At 37.0% G+C, this 25,481-nt stretch overlaps 1 protein-coding gene across 10 annotated transcripts in view; it reads right to left on the minus strand.

The window, feature by feature from the left end:
- ANO4 (anoctamin 4) overlaps positions 1 to 25,481 on the minus strand; it is a 175,015-nt gene that overhangs the window by 47,803 nt on the left and 101,731 nt on the right. For 6 of the 10 annotated variants that reach the window (XM_027660044.1, XM_027660054.1, XM_027660035.1 and 3 more), the window contains 7 exons: positions 21,511 to 21,611; positions 21,156 to 21,257; positions 18,388 to 18,432; positions 14,973 to 15,104; positions 6,244 to 6,350; positions 4,325 to 4,380; positions 3,660 to 3,781 (listed from right to left, as the gene is read on the minus strand). In XM_027660044.1, coding sequence (XP_027515845.1) covers positions 3,660 to 3,781; positions 4,325 to 4,380; positions 6,244 to 6,350; positions 14,973 to 15,104; positions 18,388 to 18,432; positions 21,156 to 21,257; positions 21,511 to 21,611 — 665 coding nt within the window. Of the gene's footprint in view, positions 1 to 3,659; positions 3,782 to 4,324; positions 4,381 to 6,243; positions 6,351 to 14,972; positions 15,105 to 18,387; positions 18,495 to 20,686; positions 20,743 to 21,155; positions 21,258 to 21,510; positions 21,612 to 25,481 lie in introns of those variants that run through there. The other 4 variants (XM_027660063.1, XM_027660096.1, XM_027660111.1 and 1 more) reach the window with 4 other exon arrangements.

A 25,481-nucleotide genomic window follows, 5' to 3' on the forward strand; every position in this document is an offset into this window, starting at 1 on the left:
ACAAACTATGGTAGTAAGATTTTCTCCACAACTAACATAAAAAACAAACACATGAAAAAACCCCCAAGCACCAGATAGAATAATCTATCTCTCCAATTCCTGTATATGCTGTACCATTAAAATAATAATAAAAAAATAATTTTAGCTTCTCAATTGTATGCTAGCCTGTACACTAGCACCTCAATACTGCTTTCTGTCTATGCTCTCACCTCATTCCAATGGTAGAAGTATGATTTAACTGGGCCAAGATTTCAATCTCAGTATTTATCAATAAGGCATATTTTTGATAATATAATAATAATAATAATATAATAATGATAGGGTTAAGCTCCAAGGTCTAATTTCAGACCTATGAAATGTGGTATTGGATTATTCTGTGGTTAATGATCTTCATTATAGAATATTTTGCTTTCGGGATGCCCAGAAGGAAATCATGGATCTAGAAATATACAGGTTTGGGCTCAAGCCAAGAACCTATCTATTTCCATTAACCCTTTTGCAGGTCAGAATGAAATCCTGTACAGAATTTTCTACATCACAGAAACTAGAGCTTTCCAGCAAGTGTTTTGGACATATGAAGCTCCCATGTCAGAAGCAATGGGGTGTAGAGAAAGGCTTGACAGGAAATTGAAAGGGTGTGGTCAGCTTGAGATGAAGACATTTAATGTAAACATGGAGGAAAATTCAAGTTACTGAGGCATTAGTTTTGTTTTCAGATTCATTTTAGTAGCTTTACAATCACTTAAAAAATATAGTTTTCTCCCTCCCTTTTTGTCCTGTGAATAACATGCACAAGCAGCAGCAGGAGCAATTCGTGCACAATCTAGAGGGAAGCAGCTATGCACAGAAGTGTGAAGGAGGTGATCCAAAGCCCCCAGGAATCACTTCAACTGTTTCCATTGATTTACATGGTCCCAGAGCATATAAATATAATAGATTTTGTTTCCTTCCAATTAGTATCAGCTCTAAGGATCTTAAATTATTCTTGTAAAGTAACTATGGATATTAAATTCCGAGAGAAGTATAATTAAAATCATTGTACTACATCTATTGATTAATGAGAGTGGCTTTGCAAATTATGCCAAGTCTGTTTCTTCATACTGCCGCATGTTTCAAAGCAGAGTGAAAGCAGGATCATGCACTTCCCCTCAAATGTCTTTTTTGCATTTATTTCCAGGGACTATTATCTCCATATCAGCCATCTGATGAGATTAAATGTAATCTGAGATTCACCAAATTGACAGCACAGAAGATGGAAACCTCATTTTAACATCTTAGGAAAATAAAATAGCACAGAAGTATGAAAAATTTCACTTACCATTGTGGCAACTTGGTAGAAATATCATATCTAGTAGCTGATAAATATACTATCTGCATCTAATTTACTCCTTAGTCTTTCTAAAACATGATGTCAACTAGAGGCATAAGTTCTGCCCAGATGTCTGTGAAAGAATCAAAATCCATCCACTCCTTTTGTACAGATGACAACGCTATGCCCTTCAAGTACAACACCACATAGCTGTTGTTATGGGGAAAAAAAAGTTACTCCTGCTGTAGAACTGGTGCTAAAGAAAAGCTTCTGTTTAAAGTATGCCTGCTGAGATGCTGCCAAGTGAAATGAACAACTTGCTGGTCTCGCTGGTGTTGTCAGTTCTTCAAGAAAAAATCTCCAGCTCAATAGACACGTGAACTGCTGGGAGTGGCAGTAGACATGAAAGATTCATTCATAGGTGCTGGATTACTCGCTTTTGCTTAGCTCCTGCTGAATTTTCAGAGAATTCGAAGTCTTGGCAGGAGCTAAGGAAATGCGAGTAATCCAGCATCTGTGAAGTGAGAAGAAAAAGGAATTCCCTTTCTTGTCACCCCTCCTTCAGTGAATTCATCAAAGCGGAGGATGTGTTCCAGCAGCAAATGGCAAGCCATGCTGGGGCTGCAGCCTTGAACCCTTCTGAGTTTGATGGCTTCCAAGACTCAGCCTGCTGTCAGTGCTCAGGGAATCTCACAACTCGCCCTGCCCCTCTTCTCTTTGGCTAAACACGTACTCTGAACAACGACAGTACACTCACGACCTCAGCTAGTGGGTCCAGAACTTAGAATGTTAGAATGTTTCTAACTTTGCTCTTTCTGTTACTATTTATTGCCATACTTAAAAGCCCCTTTCAGATGCTAGATCAGCAAATTAATCCAAACACCAGATATTGCCTCAACAGCACTTTCACAAACAAGAAATGTTGATGAAGAACAGTAGCCTTGACCACCATGGACAAATGATTAAAAAAAACTACAGAGATAAGTTTTTTATATGGTGATATTAATATCTTATTGTATACCAGGAAATTAGAAGTAAAAAAACCCTTCAGTATAACTGTTGGCTCCTCCATAAATCAGCAATTTCCATCATGTAATTTGACAGAAATTCCATATTTCTAGTTATGAGTGCAATGTATTAAAAAAGAAATAAGAAGCTTTTTGGACTAAATTATGAGGACTAATACATTATTTTGTAAAGCATTAAAATATTACATGGCTCATTAAAACTTTTTTTTTAATTTCTCTGTGAACTTTTTATGCATGGAAATTGAGCACCTTCTGTTTCATGAAATGGATAAGTTTTATACAGCCTTAATTGGTAACACTGTCTACCTTGAGGGCCACCCTCTACAAATCTTTAATCTGGAAACAATTTTGAGAATAAATAAAAGCAAAGATTTCTATTAGTTACAGGACTTGTGAAAGGGGAAATTAATACGCTGGACTGATTGCATGCTCTGGATAACCCTTCCTGATAGCCAATGTATCAATGTCTTTAGTAGTCCCGGTACATCTGAACACTTTATTAATAGGCCGTTGTAACTCAATATTTCTCTCTTCAAGTAGAAAAAGTCCATTAATGCCCAATAATACTTCTGTCAATATGATCAGTAAAGGCTTTGGCTCTCTATATATGCATAAAAAACATGTAATCCTCTATTAGTACATTAAAGCCCATTTGAAAACATTATTTAAAAGGGCTGTAAGAATTGGAATCATATCTCAGCTTTCTCAGAGTTTTTTTCCTTGCAGACTACTTCCAAAATGAATACAAATCTGGACAGTGATGACGTAACTGATCTGAGCTGAAGGGCGGTGGCACAGAGAAGACTTCAACCACTAGCGTTGCTGAACACATAGCACACTCCATGTCAGTAAGCTCTGCTCTGTGCCATTTGTAAGCATGGAGGAACTTCATCCAGAGCCTGTTCTGTGGTTGCACTTTTGCAAAGAGAAGTTTTAGTCAACGAGAGCTTGTTTTTTGCCAAAGCCATGCTCTGAGGAGGAAGAACTCCTCTAGTAGACAGATATGTAAACAAGTATATCCAGCCTCCACAGATTTCTCCATTTTTTTCTCTCTTAAATATTTAATAATTTGTTCATTAGAAGTTATGGTATCAGGAAACTCTAGAAAGAAACTCCCTTCACTCTTGGGCCTTCCTACAAACTCCTCTATAGATATTTCTTTGGATGTAGTGGCACCATGAACTAAATGGAGTCCCATGACCTCAGGATCAGATTTTAAAAATGACATGAATTAATTGAGCTCTTCATGGTTTTGTCAGACGAGAGATAACCTATTCTCAAAGCACCTACAATGTGACAAAGTAAAAGCAGATAAGTCCTACCTTACAAGATCCAGAGGCTGGTATTTATACCACACTCCCCAGGAAGCCCAGCACTCATAGAGCAAGTGTCTGTGGTTTTCTGCCCCATGGGTTTTTATCGAATTCTTACTTCTGTAACTTCCCTAAAATACAAATCTGGACATTAATGAACAACACCAGCAAAAAAAGAATATCTAAGAAATCTCTCTCACTATCAGTATGGATAACACAAGTTATGTAAACTCCGTATTTGTACTCTGAAAGCTAAACATGACATTAAAAAAATTATCATCTGACTTCACTAAGATTTGAGATTATTCTTCCTAAGAAATTTACAATAAATGATATTCAAGTCAATGGTGATAAATTGCAGAATCTAAAAAAAAAAAACAAACAAAACAGAACATGGTATTTTTTCCCCTCTGAAAATATACTGATTTATCAACACAAATACTTTTTACAGAATAGATCCAGAACAACTCTCCTTACTCATCTCTTTTTACAAGAAAAACTCCCCATTCATCTCTCAAGGAAAAAGCATTGCTAAATGGGAGGTATGTCAGAGGCAGACACAGAATGTAAGAGAGTAATAACATTAATAAGATTGAGAATAAATGGTTATACAATTAAGGATTAAATTTGTGGAAAATGTCTGTTCAAAAAGAAAAAAAACCTGAGAAAAATACCTCATGAAGAGGAAACGCAGCTTCATAGGAGCCATTACTGAGCAATCGATTCAGACCTAAGAATCAAAAGTATTCCATTATTTACCAATAGGAGTAGAAAAGCTGCTAGGCAAAAACAAAACACATTTTCATAATAACTGGCTAAATGAAGACTGAAGTCCATTGACAGTACAAGATACATGTAGAAAAATTATTCTTTTATAGATTTTGATAACTACGATATAATACAAACAAAGACTTGTTCAAATATTAATCAGAATCTACAATTTATTATGCTAGAGGTTTAAAGATTCATTTTCCATATCCACATTTAGTGTAACTTCAGTGAAATTGGAAACCTCACAGCAGGATTGAAGTTTGACCTCATAAAATATGGTCTAAGAAAGCTATTTAGATGAAAGGCTGCATATCTTGGGAGCTGAAAACTTCAGGGGAGATCTTTACGGTTTTAAACTGCAGGCCAGTAAAGCAACTGAAACTCTGAATTTCCATATGATAACAACTTTCTAAAATATGTTCAATTTATGTCTTATGAAAGCTGCTGAACAAACAGAAAGGAAGAAGACAGGCTGCAGCAGTACAAGATCAGAAAACAAACAGGACGTACACCCCTCTCACTCAGGCCTTTTCCCTCTTTAATGAGAGCCTTAAGATAAATAATAATGCTTGTTGAGATATGGGTGTTTTTCACTTGGAAACTCACCAAAATAGGATTGAAGAGTTACCAGCAAATGCAAAACAAAATACCAAGACTAATAGCCTGATGGCATTTGAACCCTATTGACCAAGAGGCATAGAGTCTTGATTCCTTTCCTAATTCACAAGGGACTGATAGCAGAAAGAACACGGCAATGAGATGTACTAATTCAATGTGAATACCACTTTCAATCAGTATCTGCCTGGCAGAATATGCTTTCTCCCAATGTCTCTAGCAGAAAAGCAAAATCTGTACATCCAAGCTGCCCTTTGCTCTACCCAGTGATCACTGCAAGGTTGTATTCACTGTACGTACAACACAAGTTGATATGTGAGGGAGATTGGGATCTTGAGGTAGGCAGGGACTGCAAGTGTGTGTACTAGATGCAATGGCTGCTCTGCTTAAGCTATTGCTGCCCTCATCCCTGGGGCTGAAAAAGAAAGAAAAAAGTGACATTCTGGGATATTTCTCGTCCTCTTCGAGAAAGGTGGGGTTTAAACAGCAGGGCACTTAAACAGGCTGCAGATTTTTACTGGGCTTGCCTCTACATTTGTGATGCCACACTCTCTATGTGGTACTCAAGTAGCATGTGCTCTGTATCACAGAAGGCAGCCACTGTTTCGTATTCTATCCCTCTTCTGTCACTGCCTGCTCTCCTAGACCTGCATATGTGCTGCTACAAATGCCCACTCCACTCACTATTTGAAAGTGAAGCCACAGTTATCCACAGCATTTTTTTGCACTGAGGACATCAGTGGTAAATTCCCTTTTGAACTACAGCAACTACAGAGATACAGTACTTTTCATCTCTCTTAGGGATGGACAGGTATCCAGGGAGAAGCCCTATAGGCTGAGATGTACAGCAGCACAAATCTTGCCATCCTTCCAAATACATATTTATGGAGGAGTAAAAGTTTTCCCGCATGAGTCTATCTGCTTCTCCACTGCTTGTAATATGTTCATATTTCCAGTTTAAATCAGCCTCTTCCCTTGCAGAGGTGATAAATCCCATGTGACGACACATGCCTGTGAAAGCCGCCTGAAATTACAGGGAAATGATCACATCTTCCAGGCAAAACTGCTACAACAGCAGTAGGTGAGATGTAAACAGCTCAAAACTGGGGTGATTAACAAGAAAGAAAAGTAGTCTGTTCTTAGCCCAGGCAGACTTCTCCTCTCTTTTTTTAAACCCATGTTTAAAAGCACATTGCTCAGTACCTACCAATTTTGTTTTTCCCTTCTTCATATTTCACTCTTTGTAAGATATGGTGTACAATTCTACTTCTTGTAGCATTATTGAAGAAAGTATCTTTGTTGTGTATTATGAAGCTGCATGAAAATAAAAAAAAAAAGCATCTCAGAAATATATAGTAGCACATTTAAGGTAAATATTTAGTTCCGTTACTTTTCATAGCACACTAAAAATCTACAGTATGTGAAGAAGTACAAGGAGAGTTAAAGACACTAGATTGAGACACTTCACCAGATGAAGTAATGTCAGTAACAGTATTCATTCTCTAACAAAGAATTACATGGAGAAGTCTGGAGAAAGATAGAAGATATTTAAGTATTCATCATGATAAGCATCACTTTTAGATAATTCATTGAAAACTACACAATACTTGCACAAAATTTGCAAAAACATAACATTTGTAAGTTCAGCTGTAGAAATTCACATTTGATTTATATTTCAGGTTTTTTAATTATACTTTACCATTAAGAGTCAGATGGAAACACCTACTTGATAAACCACTCTTACTGAAAATCAAACACTATGTTAAAAATTGAAAGTATTATATACTCCTATATTTGGTCCTGGAAGCTAAAATAAAATAAAAAATTAGCTTTCAGAGGCTACTTATGCAGTTATGTATGAATGCAGGTTCAACAGTTTAGACAGAATTGTGATGAGTCCAGGAAAATAAAAAAAATAAAAAACCCAAACCAAATCAAAACAAAAACCCCTTTGGATAGGAGTTAAGATTGTTTCCCTCCTCTGTGTTGGTGAAGAGCTGCAGAACTGAATATACTGATAAATAAAATGTTAAAGTCATAGACATGTCATAGAGAGATAAACCTGTAGGACAGCACACTAGACAAATCTGACCTTAACAGAGATCTTCTTAATAGGGAGCTTGTCATGGATCTATATCACCTTCTCTTCTGCACACCGTTGGATACACTGCTCAGTTTTACCCTCAGGTAATATTACCCAAAAGAAAATTTACTTTTTCAGAATGAATCTTTATCCATGGGAAATAATATGTGGCTTTGCACCTCCACAGTAATTTGAAAAAACAAAGAAGGAATCCAACTGGTGAACTTTGAGGACTCCACATGATCCCTCTTTATTACCAAAATTCTCTGCTGAATTTTCAATACAATACAATGTGTAAATTCGTGATGTTCCACTTAGAAGGCAGGTAGTAAAAAAAAATCCCAAAATAAAAGTATAAAAGACAAGTTGCTCCAAGAGCATCAGAATAAAAGAAGGCTGGTTTTCTAGAGGTTACTATCTCATGTCTCCTTTTCCACTACACCCCAGATACTCACAGGTCATTTTTGTGTCTGCAATCTACTCAGTACTGTATTTCTGGCTTCCTTCCACATCCCTCCTATTCCCAAAGTCCTATACATCTCCTACAGTACCTACTGAAACTGATTTGATTCATGCACATTATCCGATTTATGCATATAAATCACACTGGTATGTGATTTACCAATGGACTGCTACCAAACAGCAAATTCAATTGGTGTATCACAGCCTTTTCTGTATAGGAAAGTTTCAGGCCACTATTCCATTTCAAGCTGCTGTTACTCGAAAAATATGACTGTGCTTATCTTTCAGACAGCTACGCCTTTACCAAATTTAGTTAAAAGTAACCAGCATGTAAAATAATAAGTATTCAGAAGTATTTTGACAAAAAAGAAATAGTGTCATCATGTAAGTCCTAATGCTTAAGGAAATTATACTAAAAAAACCAACTTAAACTCTGAAGCAGGTAGAGCAGCACTGTTTCCAGCTGAAGCTGAGACTCTGTGTTAGGCTATTTCAGTAACAGCAGAAACAAATTAAAAGACAGTAGTAAACCAGAAATGAACAATTACAGATTTTTACACTTTCTTTAATTTTCTTTTACTGACTGACTTTCTAAGATCTTGGCTCCCAGACAGCATTGAATGTTAAAGAACTGTGAAGATAACTTACGAAATCAAAACGGCACAGTAATTGTTGTTCTAACTTAGCTATGAGTTCTTGTAGGGTTCAACTGAGAATTGGATCACCCTATCTGCGAAACGGGCAAGGTGGAACCATGTAACACCTTGATCTATTCTCCTCGTGATATAAGGTTATTTTGCTCATCTGTTATTGTGACTATCTCATACTGCAAGTAGAGGCAGCCATTTCAGCAGCTTTTCTGGGGAAGTTGTTTAATAGTTTTATTTCCATTTAGACCCTTCTATTTTCATGAGTCACAAATCCAAAATAAAAGATTATGCAAACTTAAAATCTCTCCAACAAAACAAACAAAAAATTACTTGTTTAAAGAAATATTTAGTCATTTTCATTCATTTGTAAATCATTTGTGTTTGATCTCATGTGGCCAAAAAGAAATAACCAAATGTGGCTGTGAATCAGATGTAAACACTTCAGACAATAACTGCCATGAAGAACTGTGCATATTCCAGAACTAGCAGTTCTAAAACTGTGTGAGTGTATGAGCTGCAGAGGTTCTGTCCTGCCCAGTCTGGTGCCAGTAAAAGGCATCTGAGGATAGGTGGAGGAGAGGAGAGGTTCAGAGAGGAGAGGAGAGGTTTGGAGAGGAGATGAAGGACTCTCCATGACCAGAGTAGGCCAAGAACGTGTCCTTCAGCGTTTTCCAAGGTTACTCATAAAAACATAGGTGAGAAGAGATGCTAGTGTTCCACAAAGGTGAAAATGGAATGCCAAAATGAGTCCTCTGGATGTCCTGGCCCTTCCCAAACAATATAATTATTTTGGGATAGAATTGTATGTGATAATAACACCCTCAAATAATAATAATCCTCACTTATTTTTGAAGAAAAAAATCTTGTGGGTTTTTTTTTTTTTTTCATTTGCTGAACTCAAATACTCAGTATTTTTTGTGAAAATGTTGTAGAGTAGCCCTACAAATAGCAGCATCAGCATAATCAGGGGGGTAGGGACCTCTGGCACCGGAAACAAAAATAGGCAGACATGAGCGAAAGGCACTGAAAGGCTGAGAATTTCTCAAGTAGTTGTAGCTATGTGTCCAACATCCCAGTTAGAGGCTGACATAAATTAGGGCAATGTCAGGGAAGTTTCAATTTATCTCAAAAATCAGAGGAATTGTTCTTGTCAGGTGAGAATCAGGTAGCTCAGTGTAGGACTCCCTTTCAACCACTACCCTTTCCTTCCATGGACATTTCTTTCTCCGAAATTTTTGTGCTCCAGGTTGTCTTATTTCTGAATGTGACTGGTAAATCCATATTCACAGAATAGCCATCAAGGCTATTTCATGGTCTACAGCATCCAATAAAGAATTCAGAGAAAGATTTTCTCAGTCTATGAAGAATCTCACACTTCAAATTTCAGTTCGCAGAGGCCAGAGCTGAGGACATTTTCAAACTAGGTGCACGTAAACATTTATCAGACATTACTGAGCTATAAACTGTATAAGGCAGAGGTTTTCTAGTGAGTTTTTTAACCTTTGTTGCTATAAGATGGAACATTTTACTCAGCCATTCTGTTTCTGCTGCCCTTGTTAGATTTTCAATATGCTCAAGGATTTGAATATTCGTAAGAGCAATACAGCTTGTCTTCAGGCTCAGTAAGGGCTTAGGCTTTATTTATGAGACAGTTCACTGAAGGTTTTTATTGCTTTGTTGCCTCATCTGTAAGATAAAAAATAAGTAAGGATTAATAGACTATAATTTTTATTAGCCATGAAGTTAATATATATGTAGATAAAGCCAGTGATTTGTCTCACAACAGCTATAGCCATTAGCCTGGTCCTATAAGTCTTATTTGTGTGAGGTGTCCTTGCTCAAAAGGAAAATCCATATGAAGATAATGAGAGTACTTCTGTGAGGAAAGGTGCCACAGCTGATTCTTAATTAAACTCCCTTTAAAAATGCCAATGTGGAAAAATTGCTCTTACATTCACACTGTAAGAGGCATGAAGAGTCAGTGAAGGTTAATTGCTTTGAAATTCTATTTGTAGCCTTCTTAATTAGACTCTGAACTGGAAACTTCAAACTATCTTTCCATGGATAACAAAGCACAGCAAACTGTTGACTAAAGAAAGGTCTCAAATTAATGTAAATTCAACCAAGAACAAATTACCAGTGAATTTCTGTTCATACATTCTCTTTGGTAATTTTGCAGGTTGTACAAACTCCTTAATGGTAAATTTAGCTCTTGAATATTTGAAAACCCATTTGAAAAAAAATGGGTTTACTTTTCAAATTATTTTGGGGAAGCAAAAGGCAGGAAAAGGCTACTTTCTGCTGTACTTGTAAGATACACAAGCCGAAAACTGACCAGTCGTGGTCTGTTTACAAAGCTACAAAGTGAGGATGTATGCATGGACTTACCAATGTGCATCTTTGCTCTATGGGATCCACAGACACTGAAACATTTGATGTCAGACACTTACTGTACGTAAGAGGGTGTTCCAAGAAAATGCCTACTGCTGGAGGCAGTACAAACTAAGAGCACAGATGTTGTCCAAAGTAGTAATCACTGTGGTGTATTCTTTAGCACAGGAAAAATGCCCAACTCTGTGTACTCCCAGGTAAATAACTGAAGCTAGTTACCTGTTGTTGGCTGAGGCAAGAGCAGGTTTTTAGCTCATTTAACATCAGAGAAAGTAAATCATCAGCTGTAGTAGCAGCAACAAGATAAGCCTACAGTATTCCAGTGAGAATATTACCATACATTTCTATACTTTATTTGTATGAAAGTGGGTATATTATGAGCACTTGCTCTTTATTTTCATTTTGCTTGACTTTTAACTTAAAATTTTTAACTTAAATTTTTTTTGTTTGTCTAAAAGGAAATGTTTATTAATGGTTATCGGGGATTTTTCATATCATATGCCTAAAACAGGATCACTTTAGGATGAAGAATGTCTTCAGCCAGAGTGGCTCTCTCTGTTTCCAATTTGAGGCACATCACAGCCTCAAAAGTGCCAAAGTAAAATAGAGAGTCATGAAAGTGCTGAATCTCTCCTCCATCTTCCTCTGCCTATTCCCCTAGACCAGTCTTCTCCAGATGACTTCTTAATTTAAATTGGTTCATTCAGAAATATTCATCTGAGAAAGAATGAATTTAATGTATTTTTCAGGCATGCCCTGTTTCATTTCATTTATCAGGCAATTAAAACTTCCAGAATCAGAGAGAATTTAAAAAACCCATTGCAGGGCAATGTTTGGTAGCACAAAGATTTGTTTAAGAGCAGGATTCACAGAACTGTGATTCCCCATTTATAAAAAGCCATTTATCAACATATAGTTTTTAAACTGTAGGTGTATTTAAAAACAAGAATGACCACCTTGGTTCAAAATAAGTAAGTGTCCATGCAGCCCTGTGCCTTGTCTCTAATTGCAGCAGCCCCCTGATCCATCCACGATTTTGGGGTGAGGTAGCTCAGGGGAATATGGGCATAGATCATCTTGGTAGAGATAGGATTTTTTTAAGATCAGTTTGAAAATCAGAGAAGGCTTAAAAAGTAACTCCACCCTGAGAGACATATATCTTGGAAATGTGAAAAAGATACAGCACGAGGCCCTCATGTACCACAAGAGGACATAGTACAAATGAGAATCACTCCATTAATCTCTGGTAAACAGGGCCATTTTTTGTTTAATTAATCCAGGTACTATATTAGTCCTCCTAATTGTGTAAATTTTTAATCTGATTTTCATTAAGTAATAAATATTTATTTTAAGTGGTTTATTGAATTATATATTAAACTAATACTTAACCAGAGAGTTTATTGCCTTTAAAAGAAATCTCTAAACAGCAATTAAAAGTATTTTCCTAGCTAACATACAGCTACCTAAGAAATTGCAGCTAATTGCTACTGTTACTATTCCCAATTGACTAGCAGCTCACTACATAAAATAACTAAGATGTAGTAGAAAAACATCTAATCATGTCTGAGGGAAAACATTTTTCACATATTGTGCATTCTTGTAATCGATAATTTTCAGAATAAATACTTTGATATAAATAAAATCTTTTCCAAGTTGTGTCTGCAGGAAAGAGACACTACTTAGAAGTCTACCCCGAAAATTATCATTTTGTATTCCACACAATTAAATAAAAAAAAAAGTCATGTAGAACTTCCTTCCTCCAAAAAGAGATTTCCTATTGCTTAAGAAACAAGACGAATTTTGGTCTTCTATTGTACTGACAGTTTTGGGATATACCCTATAAGTCATGCCATAATCGCTGTGAAAGAAAACCTGAAGCCATGCTGCAAAACATATTTAGGCACATCTCACAAATGTCATTCTTGTATTTTCTTCTTTGTCTGTTTTGGAGGGAGGACAGACAGCTAGCTCTTAAAACAAACAATTTTTTTCAGAAAGCTAGCCTTTCTCCACATTGGGCCTTTTTCCATCTGAATGAGAAAGAAAAATGCAAGAAAAAAAAAGACGATCAATATCAAGACCTACTAAAACTGCCCGTGCTCCTTACACATCAGTACTTAAAAAATATTAGTTCCTATTGAAAAAAGGACTGATCAACCATTGTTGGGTTTACTCTTAACTATTTTCCTCCCTAGACACTGAATTGTAAGTATTGTCAGTCATCTGTCTTTCCGTGCTTTTAAAAGCAGCTATCACAAATGAAGACTTTACTCAGACCATGTAATAAACATCCTCTGTATCAGACTGGAGACCTACATGCAAAAGCTGTGGCTACTTATCACAAAAGATAAACTGCCTGTTCTTTGATGATGTGAAAAACATCTGAAGCTAGGAAGAATGGAAGAAATAAGGAATTCTTGACCCAACTCCATAAGCAACTGCCTGTGACAATTATGTAGCCTCCATTATAACTGCATTGTAATGGCAATATGATATGGCAAGAACACTGCAACAAAGCCTTAACTACCCCAAATATGAAAATGTATGAACTTTTCTTACCACTGACAAAATGCAAGCTAAATTATCATAACATTACTGTAGATGGCAATTCTTAATTTCAGTATCTCAAGAATTTCAGTAATTATTTATCTTCACATTCCTAAAAACATTATTGTGGTTCTCTGGATTGAAAATTAAAACATCTGCATGCAGCTCACTAGACAAATATTGAACAAGTCACAGTATTTCAAAATTCTAGTGAAGCAAAACAAGACAGACACAGCCAACAGGCTGGAGCATGATAGGAACACAATTGCTGTCAGAGCAGGAATCTTTTGGGAGAAGGAGGATAGCTCAGCCAATATTTTATCAGTCCCCACAAAAAAGGAAAAGAAGACTACACGCAGAAAGTAAAACAGAAAATGTTGGGCCTGCTGGGGAGCAAAGCTTCCAAGTCTGCAATTATGTAATAGAAGTGCCAAGCAACAGCAGGAGTGTTAATGGAACAAACACAGTACTTAATAAATCCCTCATGCCAGTTTACAAACACAAACATGAGCCAGGTAGAAGAATGAAAAAAATATTCTGGTTCATATATGTCAATTTTGCTTTCAGCCATGAAAAAATACCAAACCCCTTTCTTATGTGCAGTAATTTTACAGAAAGTTAGCAGTTAATATTACTGTTAATAAAAATATTAATATTGTCCCAATTTATTAATTTTTTATTATCACTAGTCTACTCTCAAACTAACTTGCACCTACTCTTCATCTTGCAGGGCACAACAACTGACCCATCTTTTTGCTCAATTATCAAACAGGCTTCTACTGAAATTTCCCTGGAGTTTTGCACCTGTTCTTGTTTTTCTGCTGTTGGAAAGACACTACTTGTGGTAGAGGTTTATGTTATTCATTCTTATTGCAGCTAATACATCCAATCCCTGAAAGATTATTCATTCAATGTGAGGCATTTTAGAGCACTATGAACTTGGTTTCTCCTTGAATAAAAACATATATTTCAGAATTTTGGCTTTGAGCTACCTGTAATTCATCCTGTTAGCATCCTTGTCAGTGCTGCCTATTCTTCGTGGTTTTGCTCTCAGGTAACAATTCTTTCCCATATCACAAACACTATAACTACCCACAAGACATCCAAAATTTGACACCCCTTAAATTCAACATGAGCACTGAAAGTCATGTGGGGCTTTTTCTGTTCTGCATTTTGCAAGTGAATAAAGGCTTCTTGTAGTCAAATGATTTGTCAATGACATTGGTGCAACACTGGTGCCATTGGTATGCTTGGAAAAGTGTCTGATCAGACCTATCGGTTTATACTGATAGGTCTAAACACTGGCATTTTGCAAGCTGTTTTGCTTCCATAAAAGTGAAAGTGAAACACAAAAAGCCTGACATTGTCTGTTTTCTTTGGAGTTCTGTTTTTTCTACAGTCATAACTAGGAATGAAATGCCATATCAGTATTTCAACCATCAGTGCTAGAAGGACTAATTTTGATTATGCTAAAGATATAGAAATGCTAAGAAAAGAAGTTTTAATCACATCTTTAAGTTAAAAAGAACAGCTGCAATTCTAACCTGAGAGAAAATAGCTGTTTGACTACTTTAGGGATGTATTTGAAATTCCAGTGGATTAAAAGGAACTTTCCCATGGATTTCTTTAACTTTGAGCTGGACCTTTAATTAAGAGAAATGCAGACTCTCTATCTCTCCCTTTTTGTGACAAAGAACTAATATGAAGGCACTAGTCTTTAAGACATGAACTAAGAAATTGATTTTTTCAAAGGTGTATCCAGAAGAAAAAGTTTTCATCTTGCCATTGTAATAAAATACTCACTGATGAATTCTTTGTTGGCTGAATGGAGCAGTATAGCAGTCATTCTCCTCCAGATCTGGCAGTGTTTTCTTGTCCAGTTTCATTGGCTTTCTGGGCAACCATCCTCGGAACCTGCTTATTTGTTTCTCGATCCTGCAGCACATGAAAAGTGTGAGCATTTGAAATAATGGTTTTTGTCACTACATTACTGAGCACAAGTTGTCAAACCAGGTCACTTAATATTTACAACCAGAAAAGATGCAATGTCTGTTGACTTTTTTTGAGGTAGACCAAATTATACATGCTGAAATTAACTATTAACAATCAGCTTTCAGCAGTGGAGCATCTTATTTTGTTTCGACACTGCTGATGGTACTTACTGCTAAAATCTTATTAAGCCCAGTAAGCACCTGGCATGTCTCTAAACCTTTATTTCTCAGCTTTTCAGATAGCTTACAGTTCAGATTTAATTGACACAGTAGATTTTGGACATCTAAACATTAGAACATTGGATACTGTGACAGAGATCTTTGACAGCTAAACCCCAGCAAGTTACACCCCTTTACTGCTCTATGTACAGATTCTTACCTTGCAACTGATGCTATTAAAAAATAGGCTACTTTGTTCATTTGGTTCAATTGCAGTTTCTTGCAATTCTACAACCTTCATGAAACCAGCATACTCAGTGTACAGGTTAGCAGGTGACTGCTATGCAGATTCTTACATTTGGAAGGTGAAAGCACACTATGATCAAGCTGGAGAAAGGGTAGATTTAACTACAAGTGCAGTCATGCAAAGATACGCAGTGAAATGAAGGGAAGAATCAGGCCTGATTGGAGAAGACAATCTAAATAAAATCCAAATCCATACTAAGATCCTGTAATGAAAAATGCTTAAGAAAGATGATACATCTGGCACAATGAGCCCTACTCTCTCAGAAATCCCTAAAAACTTCAAGTCCTAGTGATCCCAGGCTGCAAAAATCACAGACTCCAGATTATGGGCTATGCAGGTACTTCAGTAACTGGATGACTCTTTTCAGAATTGGACCTAAAGGGCAAGAATTGACTTCTTTTGAACTTAAAGTTCAGTTCTGGATGAAGCACAAGAACTGGAAATGTGGTTTGTTTGTTTGCTTGTTTTTTTGACAGAAGCCAGTACAATAATTCTATGACCAGCAAATGCTGAGAGCTCTGCACAGTCAGTTTGAGGGAGGATGTGTGAGAAAGTGACATGAAAGTATTACATACTTTAATTTCAAATACATATAGTATTTGCTGAAATATTTGACCTTCTCTCATCAGGTATTTTTACCTTGGATGAGAAAGCTAATGCTTGTTTTTAAACATGGACACACTTAAAAATGGCAACCAAATCAGCTCTATTTGTTTTGGTCCCATTTGTGTATTTTTAATCTGGGAATAGCATGATGGAGGGAAATGTGTTGCGTGTATGCAAATTTATCATCAGGACTGTTTGGAAAAACAGGAATATATATGTAAACACAACATAAGATTTACACTAAATTATTCATAAACTCTTCATGGGCAGTGTTTGCACTGACCCAGCAGATTGGAGCACAGGAGGAGGTAGTTTGCAAATGTCTGTGCAGGTGAGATGTCAGATCCCAGGCCTATAAAGGGCCCAATCCATTGTAACTCTCCAGTTGCAGCACCCAGCCTGACATCCTTGAGCTGATCTGTGTAGCCACTGATAGGAGTGTCAAGGGAAAGTTCTCTGCAGGGGAAATCCCTGTTTTTTGGCCTCCAGTTTGTCCTCTGTAAATGCCACCAGCTCTGTGCTACTATATATTCAACAGGCTTAGTGTGTCTGGGTATGGAAAAGGGAAACAAATCAGGAAGAAGGTTTTTCTAAATATCCTGTTTCATTCTTCCTAACTAAAATAATCTGAATTCTCTAAGATATTAACACCCTTGTGAATCTGCAATCCTTTCCCACTCCTATCCCATTTGGGATACTGCAGGTTTATCACACCACACAAGCACTCACAAAGGGACTGAGTGCTTTCCCCACTTAAGAGCAATGCATTATTCCTGTTGGCTTCTCACTGAGCATACCCAGAATTTTTAGTGGTTTGTCATTCCCAAGACTCAGATTATTTGGCATGCTCAGTGAACCTGTTGGCAAGAGAGGTCTGAGAAGGCTGCAAAACCTTTCTACAAGGCACAGAACATGCAGTACAGCAGGGAAAACACCCTCCCCCCGCCCTCAGTTATCTCCTTGAAAAAGAAAAATGACAAAATTTTTAAATTGTCTGCAGCTCATTCCAACAGTGCCACCAATCAGCAGTGCTGGCTTTGTATTCTACAGGAACATCTTTCAAAAGGAAACAGCTGAGAGAGTGATGTTGGTGCTAACACAGACACTCAGTGTTAAAAATCCACTATTTTTTATTACTTCTTCAAGGCTTATCCATGTCTCATTTTCACTTATAGAGAAGTTTACCTACAGCTGAATAGAGAAACGGTTTGGAAAGTGTGACAGCACACAGTGATAATATGTGATTTGTTTTCCTATGGATGTGAAAATAATGACATTATCTGCGAAGTGATACAGCTCTGTACTTCAAAATGCAGATTTTTCAAATTAATTCTTCCCTCTAAGAGGTTCTTGGGAATATTTCCACTGACCTCAGCTTGACACAGTAAATCAAGTGCTAGACCCTTTTGAAAACCACATCACCAGCACTGTGGCATTAAATGCCAACGTATGATCTGGTCTTTGCCAAGCCTGTATGATTTTTAGGCTTTTTGGAGATATTTTCTTTTAATTGTTCAAGGTATCAAAAAGGAAATGCAAACTGCAGCACTGAAAGTGTTTCAGTGCATTAAGTCAGACACAAACCAGGCATCAAACACAACTTTAAAGATATTTAATAATTGAGTGGAAGCACTTCAAAGATTTTTTGAAAATACTCATCTCTCAAGCTCAATAATGTTATACCAGAGATGATCTTGGTTCATTGCCTTCCTATCTGCCAATAAAGTACTAAGCAGCCCCACAGAGATAGCAATAAATAAATAATGCCATCACTATTACGAATAAGCAAGGTGTATGGAAATGAACAAAAAGCTGTAACTGTGGTACTCTAACCCCAAGAAACTCCCTGATGAGCTACATGAAAAGAAAGAGATACAGAGTTTGCACTAACATACTTACTCTTCTTTATAGAGTCCATCAACTATAAAATATTTCCTTATTCCTAAAGAAGGCATCATTGATAAAATGAATTGCCTCTTTTACATTGCAGATGCCTTAAAAATGCCACTTCTTTATTATTTTTTTTCAGATGTCCTAGTGTGTAATCACTCCCTTCACCCTTCCTACAAACACAGCTAATAAGCTTTTCCTTCCAGCTTGACTTTATTTGGGTCCAAATGAACATAAACTGAACTGGCATAAGAATTGTACTCACCTATTCATGAACTTGTATCGGCGGTGCAGGTAATAGATTTTTCTCCTGGAAGAACAGCAAAAATGAAGCCAGTCGAGAAGAAAACCCATCGTCAGTTACAGTATGAACTAGCAAGGAAGGAAAGGAGATTGAAGACAGAAGCCTGTAAGAGGTGGAGGAAGAGACTAAAAGAGAGATTAACAGAACTGTCACAGGAAGCCACACAGACTCTGGTGGCATTTGAATTGCCAGAAGTTCATAATTTTCCCTTTGTCTCCTCCTTTTCTGCTATTTGTCATGTGTGAAAGATGGGGACCCAAAGACGTTTCTATTTGGAGAAGTCCATAAGCTGTTGAAGGAATTCTATAGGACTGACACAAATATGGATAAATTATCTGACAGCTACTAGTGAATTATTAAAGCTGTATTTGATGAAACACAAAGGGAAATCACATAGGAAAGCCAGGAAAGCTGTACCTTATGTTGCAATGTGCCATAACACATGCGGTACCGAGCAAGATCAGTGATTGCTGTTGGGGTAATATCCTTTGAAACAGAATATAGGCTACACAAGCAAATGTGCATGTGCTCAGCACCCTGCCAAGTGTGCAGCCACTCCCTCTGCTACTCATACAGGCACAGCTGATTTCTGTTGTCAGTGAAATCAGTAAGACATGTAATGTGAGTGCATGTGATGAACAAGTGAGCAGACAGAGGTATGTGAGCAAACTCATGCTGAATCCACTCTTAGCGAGCTTCCTGACCAGCCTCACAGTGCAGAGTGGCCCCCTAACCATCATGTGAAGATCCAGGACAGGGAGTCCACCTCCTGTCCCACTCTCCTGCTGGCCCCTTTTGCTCTTCTCCTAGATGTCTATAACACCACAGCTGTCAGGATTTGACCCATTGCCTTCAGCACAGAGATCACATCTTCATAAGAGAAAATCTGAGGGCTCTTAAGTGTGAATTTGGACTGACACTCCTTACTGGAAGATTTGGATGCCTGCCTGAACTTTGGTTACCTCCTCCAGGGGCTGACTTTGTCATCATAGAAGGTCATTGCTAAATCAAGGTGATTTCTGTGTATTCTGAGAGGCTCCATTGTGTAATGCCGAACTGTACCACATTTGAAAAATGAAGATTTACACCACACATATTCTGAATGTAGCACAGGAATGGTGTTAGAACCTTGGAAGCAAGCCCTCTAAAATAAGAGAGCACTGACACTTTATAAACTGTGGGGAAAAAATTTGTTAGTACTCCAGCTTAATTTTCAGAATTTTTGGCATTATTTTTGTTGGCAGAGTCCATATTGTGTTGGTGAAATGACATTTTCAAAATTATTTCATGTTGGCCAGCCTTCTTTTGATAGCGTTATTTATCTTGCTCTATTCAATAGGAGCAGAGAAGGGTCAAAGCTACGTGCTACTGAAGATGCTATCCACTTCTTGATTTTGCTTCAAATATTCAGAGGTATCCACTCTTTTGGCAACCATGCTTTCAAACAGCATTGATTTCAATCACTGATGCATGGACCTTGCAGGATTCCAGCCTGAAATATCGTGAGTGATAAGCAATCAGCAGCCCTTAAAACGAGGGGTTACACAAAGGCATCTGGATACAGGCAGTCTAGACTTGTGGACACTTTGTAAAATTCTGGTCCTTGTTTTTAAATGGTAAACAGTAGTGTTGCTTTTAAAATAAAATTGAAGAGCCTGCCCACCAGACATTAGAGAATCACCACAATTTCCTCTTAACAATACCCTCACTATGGTTGTAGAAAGAATGAAGCTGTGATCCTGAAGCAATTAAAGAAATCTGTAGTATTTTCAAAGCTTTCTGTATCATCTGTATGGCACCTATTTTGCTATCTGCTGAGTGACTAGGAAAGAATAAGCTGCTCAATGACTAAAACTGAAGTTCCTGATGTATTTGTGAATTATGAGACCTTACCCTGCTACTGGGACAGGTCCATCTCAGTGAATGCCACAGAAGTCAAAGGAGAAACACTTTTGGCCTAGCCTGTTGTTTCTATGACTAGAATACCTTTAAAAAAGAATATTAATATCTTGCAATGATTTGTGATGAATGGTTTTAGAATTTTCTCTTTAGCACTAAAAGCACAAGAAAGAGCAGCTGACGATTTACTGTGAAAATGAAAACCAAAATAAATACAAAATAAGCCTACAATTTTGTCATTTGTACATATCCATTTTTCCTTGCAAGTTCTGTACTGCTACAAGTTGTCTCATACCAGAGACGTTTTTCATCCTTAGGTAAGAAAAAACCAGAAAGACTCCTACAAAGGGCACCAGCTTACTAGTTCCATATTCTGAGTCTGATCCTTTTCTTCCTCAGGAGTAATTCCATTAAAATCAATGGAGCTTTACATCTATAAACCCTGCTAATTGAAAGAAGAATCAATGCCTCTTAGTTCATGGGTTTTGGTCAGTTTCAGTGGAAGTCTTTATGCTACTTTAACAGTTCGGACAACCAGCAGAATGAAAACAATGTTTTACACAGAAAATTTTACCCCAACATGCAAATAAAATTAAATTAATAAGAAAAATAATCTGAATCTCAATGTGGAATTAATTTGGTTGTCAGTATACATACTCTATTTTCTCCACAGAAAAAAGCATTTAGAGTCTGAATTGTTCTCCTATTGGATGGGTTACTTATTTATACTTATTTATGGGATACTAATTACATAATTACTATACAAGCATTTTATGAGTGCATACCAGATACGTTCAACAGACATGCACTCTCTGTGCTGCCTTACGTACCTGGATCTTCTTGACCTCCCATTGATTTCAATGAAATGTCCATTTAAAAAACAGCAGCGCACAAGTATGCAGGGGGCTCCAGCATTGAAGGGGTTAAAGGGCCTAAGAATAGAATACCCCATGAAAACAGCTTCACTGCTACAGCCCATCTTAATCTCAAACCAGTATTATACTGAAATTGCAGGCTTTAACAAGAAACAGCAATGAACACGGTATCTAAGGTACTCCATTTATATTTTCTAAAGATGTGTGCTATCTTAAAGAAGAGCTTGTCCATGTGCATTTTGATATTATCATATTAGCTTTACAGTACAGTGTGACTTTGGAAGTTGAGACAAGACACAACTACACCTACCTGAAAGGCATTCTTACATTCATCAGTTCAGCATATTTGCCCAGGACCTCCCAAGGGGCATGCAGTTTCACAAAGATGATGTCACTGTTTGTTAGAGATGACTGCAAGAGAAAAACAAAACAGCCACAGGGCTTACTTTTTCAAGTAAAATGGGAAGAAGCTGTGGTCAGAGGTCAATATCTTGCGTCACCCTTCCCAGCTCCCAATTCTGCCTCAAATGTGTAGTTCTATCAGTATTTTGTCGACTCATTTTACTTTTGCTTTCCTGAAACCCATGCTGTGACTCCGTTCTGGCCTGCATGTGTGTTTCCTTCACATGGAAAAGAGGACATAGAGGAGAGACTGACGTGCATCTGTGGGTTAGTCAGGTGTTGAGTGGAAGTAAGGTTGGTGGGTAAATCTGGGTCAGAAAGCTTGGTCCTGAATTTCAGTCAAAAGCTAAATGGCAGGTCAAGATTGATGCTTTCAACTGATATGGTTTTATGTGTTCACACAGAAGTGCAGATGTGTGGAGGTACATCTAGCAACCAAGTTTGTATGACAGTGTGGTTTTATTTCTGTTGCCTCACATCGACAAATAATGAAGTCCAAACTACCGAGCCATAGTTTTCAGCATCTCTTCCTCCTGCTTCTCTCTTGGCCACATGAATTCTGAGTGTTAGAACTAAAGCCAGTGGGAGAAAACAAAAATTGATGCTGTCTAAAGCATAAAATATTGTCCAGATTTGTTGCCCAGAGAGGTCAAGGGCCATGACTATGTCAGTAAGATCTCTTCCCAATGCTACCATCTTCTTTACTACGGATTGTACACAGCATGAAGAGAACTGTATGTAGGGTGTGCACATCAGAATGGCTGTTACCTAACAGAAAGCTGCATGGCAAAGATCAGTGAATATGCAGCAAAGAGGAGAAGAGAAGAAATTTAGCTCTGTTTGCACTCAGGAGGAGACACAGTGCTTTACAAGAAAGCTACATTAGGGCTGGCTGAAGCTGATGCGAGAACACAGAGAGCCACATGATAATACTGGAAGATAAAATGTTCAAATTCTAATGAAAATTAATGACATTTACGTAAAATTACAGTTTTAGAGAACCAAATGGATGGTATTCCAAGAAATGGGTAAAGATGTACTTAGTACAAGAAAAAGTAAGTATGAATTCAGAAAACCAGGCAAGAAAATTGTTAGTTAGCTTTGAGGATGATTTCCTAGTTTTTTAGGCATTGTATTATGTTCAATGTTTCTCACATTAATTTTTGGTTAACACAACTTACTGGGGGTTCTTAAATCTAGTATTGATTATCTGGGAACTACTATGACTATGTGGTTGGGAGGCTAACATTTATATTTTTGATGCCCTTCCTCCATTATCTTGATAGATGCTGAAATTATTGAAACTGCTATAGCACATTCATGTCCTTGGAGTAGCTAAGACATTACTACTAGTTTGTGACATGATAGGAATGAAAGCTCCAACAGTTAAGTTACATACGTATGATTTCCTTTAGCACATCAAAAAAAAGGAAGAAAAAAACCCCCAACTCAATCACTACAGAAGTAACATTTTTTAGACAAATATAATATTGGAACATAATGAACACAGAGAAATATCTGTACTCAAAGTTTCACTGGGCTGCATGAAAAAACGGATTTAATGGATAAAGAAACAAGTGACTTTCTGGTGTTAAAAACTGTGGGAAAAAATCTTTTGCTGATGAATTTGTGAAAAATATTTCAATACGAAATGATACAACAGCAACAAAATGCCCCCAAGAGACTTGCTTCAGAGACAATGAATTCACTTGTACTCTTTCCATTGACTGTAATGGATTCTAAATCAGGCTCTAATGATGTTTTTCCTTTATAGGTACATTTCACAAATTAACTTATATTTTCCCATAAGACTTCAGCAAGTAGATACTACAAAACCAAAACTAAATTTTGCTGCTCTAAAAATCTCCTGCAAACTGCTCTCTCAAAGATCAGGTTAAGTCAACAGTGGACTGGCAATTTTGTGATAACCATCTTGGATTAAAAACAAAACAAAACACAATCCATCAAAACCCAAAAGAACCATCTAATAAGCCCAGTATACAGAAGAAAACTACAGTCCTGACACACCAATAAAAATTGAGAAATTGAAGAAATTTATTAAAAACAGCCTATAGACTTAGTGATGGCTGTTAAACAGGAAGCTTATAGGCATTTTCAGCACACGGTAGTTTAAGCCATACTAGATATGGCAGCCAAACATACCTTATGAAGACGCTGTTTCACAAACGAACACTATCTTCATCTAAATTTTATTTCTTATGTGTTATGTTTTTATACAGAAACACAAAAACTTCCAAATAGTTATCACAATACAGATGTTTAAAGAATATTTTTTTACTCAATATGTTGCAGTTATTTTATCAGCTTTGTCAACATACTTCCTCTAGTAACATTTCTTTCTATAGTCTAGCTCTGTATGATGTCTGAGTGCAGAGTAGTAAATAATAACTACTACAGGTTCCACCGTTTTTGATAACTACTCTGTTATCTTAAAAGCACATATTGATTTGCCTTGTGGAGGTATTTTAAGTGGAAAAAACCCCCCAGTAAATTTTAGTTGATTAAACTGTTCTTCTTCAGTCAAACCAAAGTACTCCCAGTAAATTTTAGTTGATTAAACTGTTCTTCCTCAGTCAAACCAAAGTACTTGTAAATTCACAAGGGTAATTCCACAGAACAGGAAAAGCAGCAGGAATATGCTGCACTTTTCAAGTGCATAGACTACCACTGGGCAATTGTTTAGGTACTGTCAATATACGTTCCGTTTCAGGGAAAATATTACATACACACAAGCGTTTACCTCCATGTTCATGCCTCTGAGGAATCTAATAAATAGCAGTGCTAATATCTTTCACACACATACTTTCAACCAGAAAACGGGTTTAGTGAAAAAGGAGAATACACTGTTCACATTTTAGTTAGGATTTTAAGAAACTTTTGACTTAAAAGAGACCTTAGGGCAAAAGCAGAAAGAATGAAAATAAGAATAAAAAAAGAAAGCCCCAACCAAAAAATAGAAAACTATTGATAAAAATAATTTTGATCTGAGGACACTGACATGTAAAATGCAGAATCACTTGATTTAAGGATTTAAGCCACATGATTACAATTTAAAACAGTTTTTACATGAAATCTCATGACCAAATACGATGATGAAGTAAAGCTCCATTTTTACTTTGCAAAGTACTTCCAGAGGTTCTGCTTCAGTGGGGTCAATAAAGAAGGCAGGTGGCTGCTTATTGCCAGTATTCAGGCAATGTGTCATCTAATCCAACTCAGAGCAGGTGGCATTGTTACAGTGTTTAATTTCTGGCAGTATTTGACAGGGTCGCAATTCTGAAACAGAACAAGGGGAAACACTTGCAAATGTCCTTCCATGTAGACAAAAATATATGAGTGGGCGGACAACTCCAAGAACAGGGTAGTTTACTTGAGTAAAATGCAAACACCATCTCACTGCTCAAATTTACTGTGCAATGACAAACTCACAATCTGCAATAGAGAGATACAAATTCAAGATAAGAAAAAATGTGAGAAAGGATGCCTTTAATTCCAACTAATATAATATAAATCCACTGGATGGATCTCACAGTAAGGTAACTTAGATGTAGGAAATCAACCATAGAAACAATATCCTCTGACTTGGGCTTCACTTCCTGGATAGAAGAATTAGAAATATCTGCAGGATGACTGTCTCAACAGCAAAGGTTGATCTGACTGTGAGGTAGTGATAAAACCTTTCTTGATAATCCCATCAGCAAATACTGAATGAATACAGGTTTGACCCACCTGGATAAGATATCAGTGACAACATTTCAGTAAGCTAATATGAATTTTATCTGACAAATATCTTTTAATTCCTCTGGACTGGAAAATTGCTATAAATCTGTGAAATCATTATTTGCATATTTAAAAATG

Source organism: Corapipo altera, unplaced genomic scaffold (genome assembly GCF_003945725.1).
Source record: "Corapipo altera isolate COAL_440 unplaced genomic scaffold, ASM394572v1 1, whole genome shotgun sequence".
Classification (NCBI taxonomy): Eukaryota; Metazoa; Chordata; class Aves; order Passeriformes; family Pipridae; genus Corapipo; species Corapipo altera.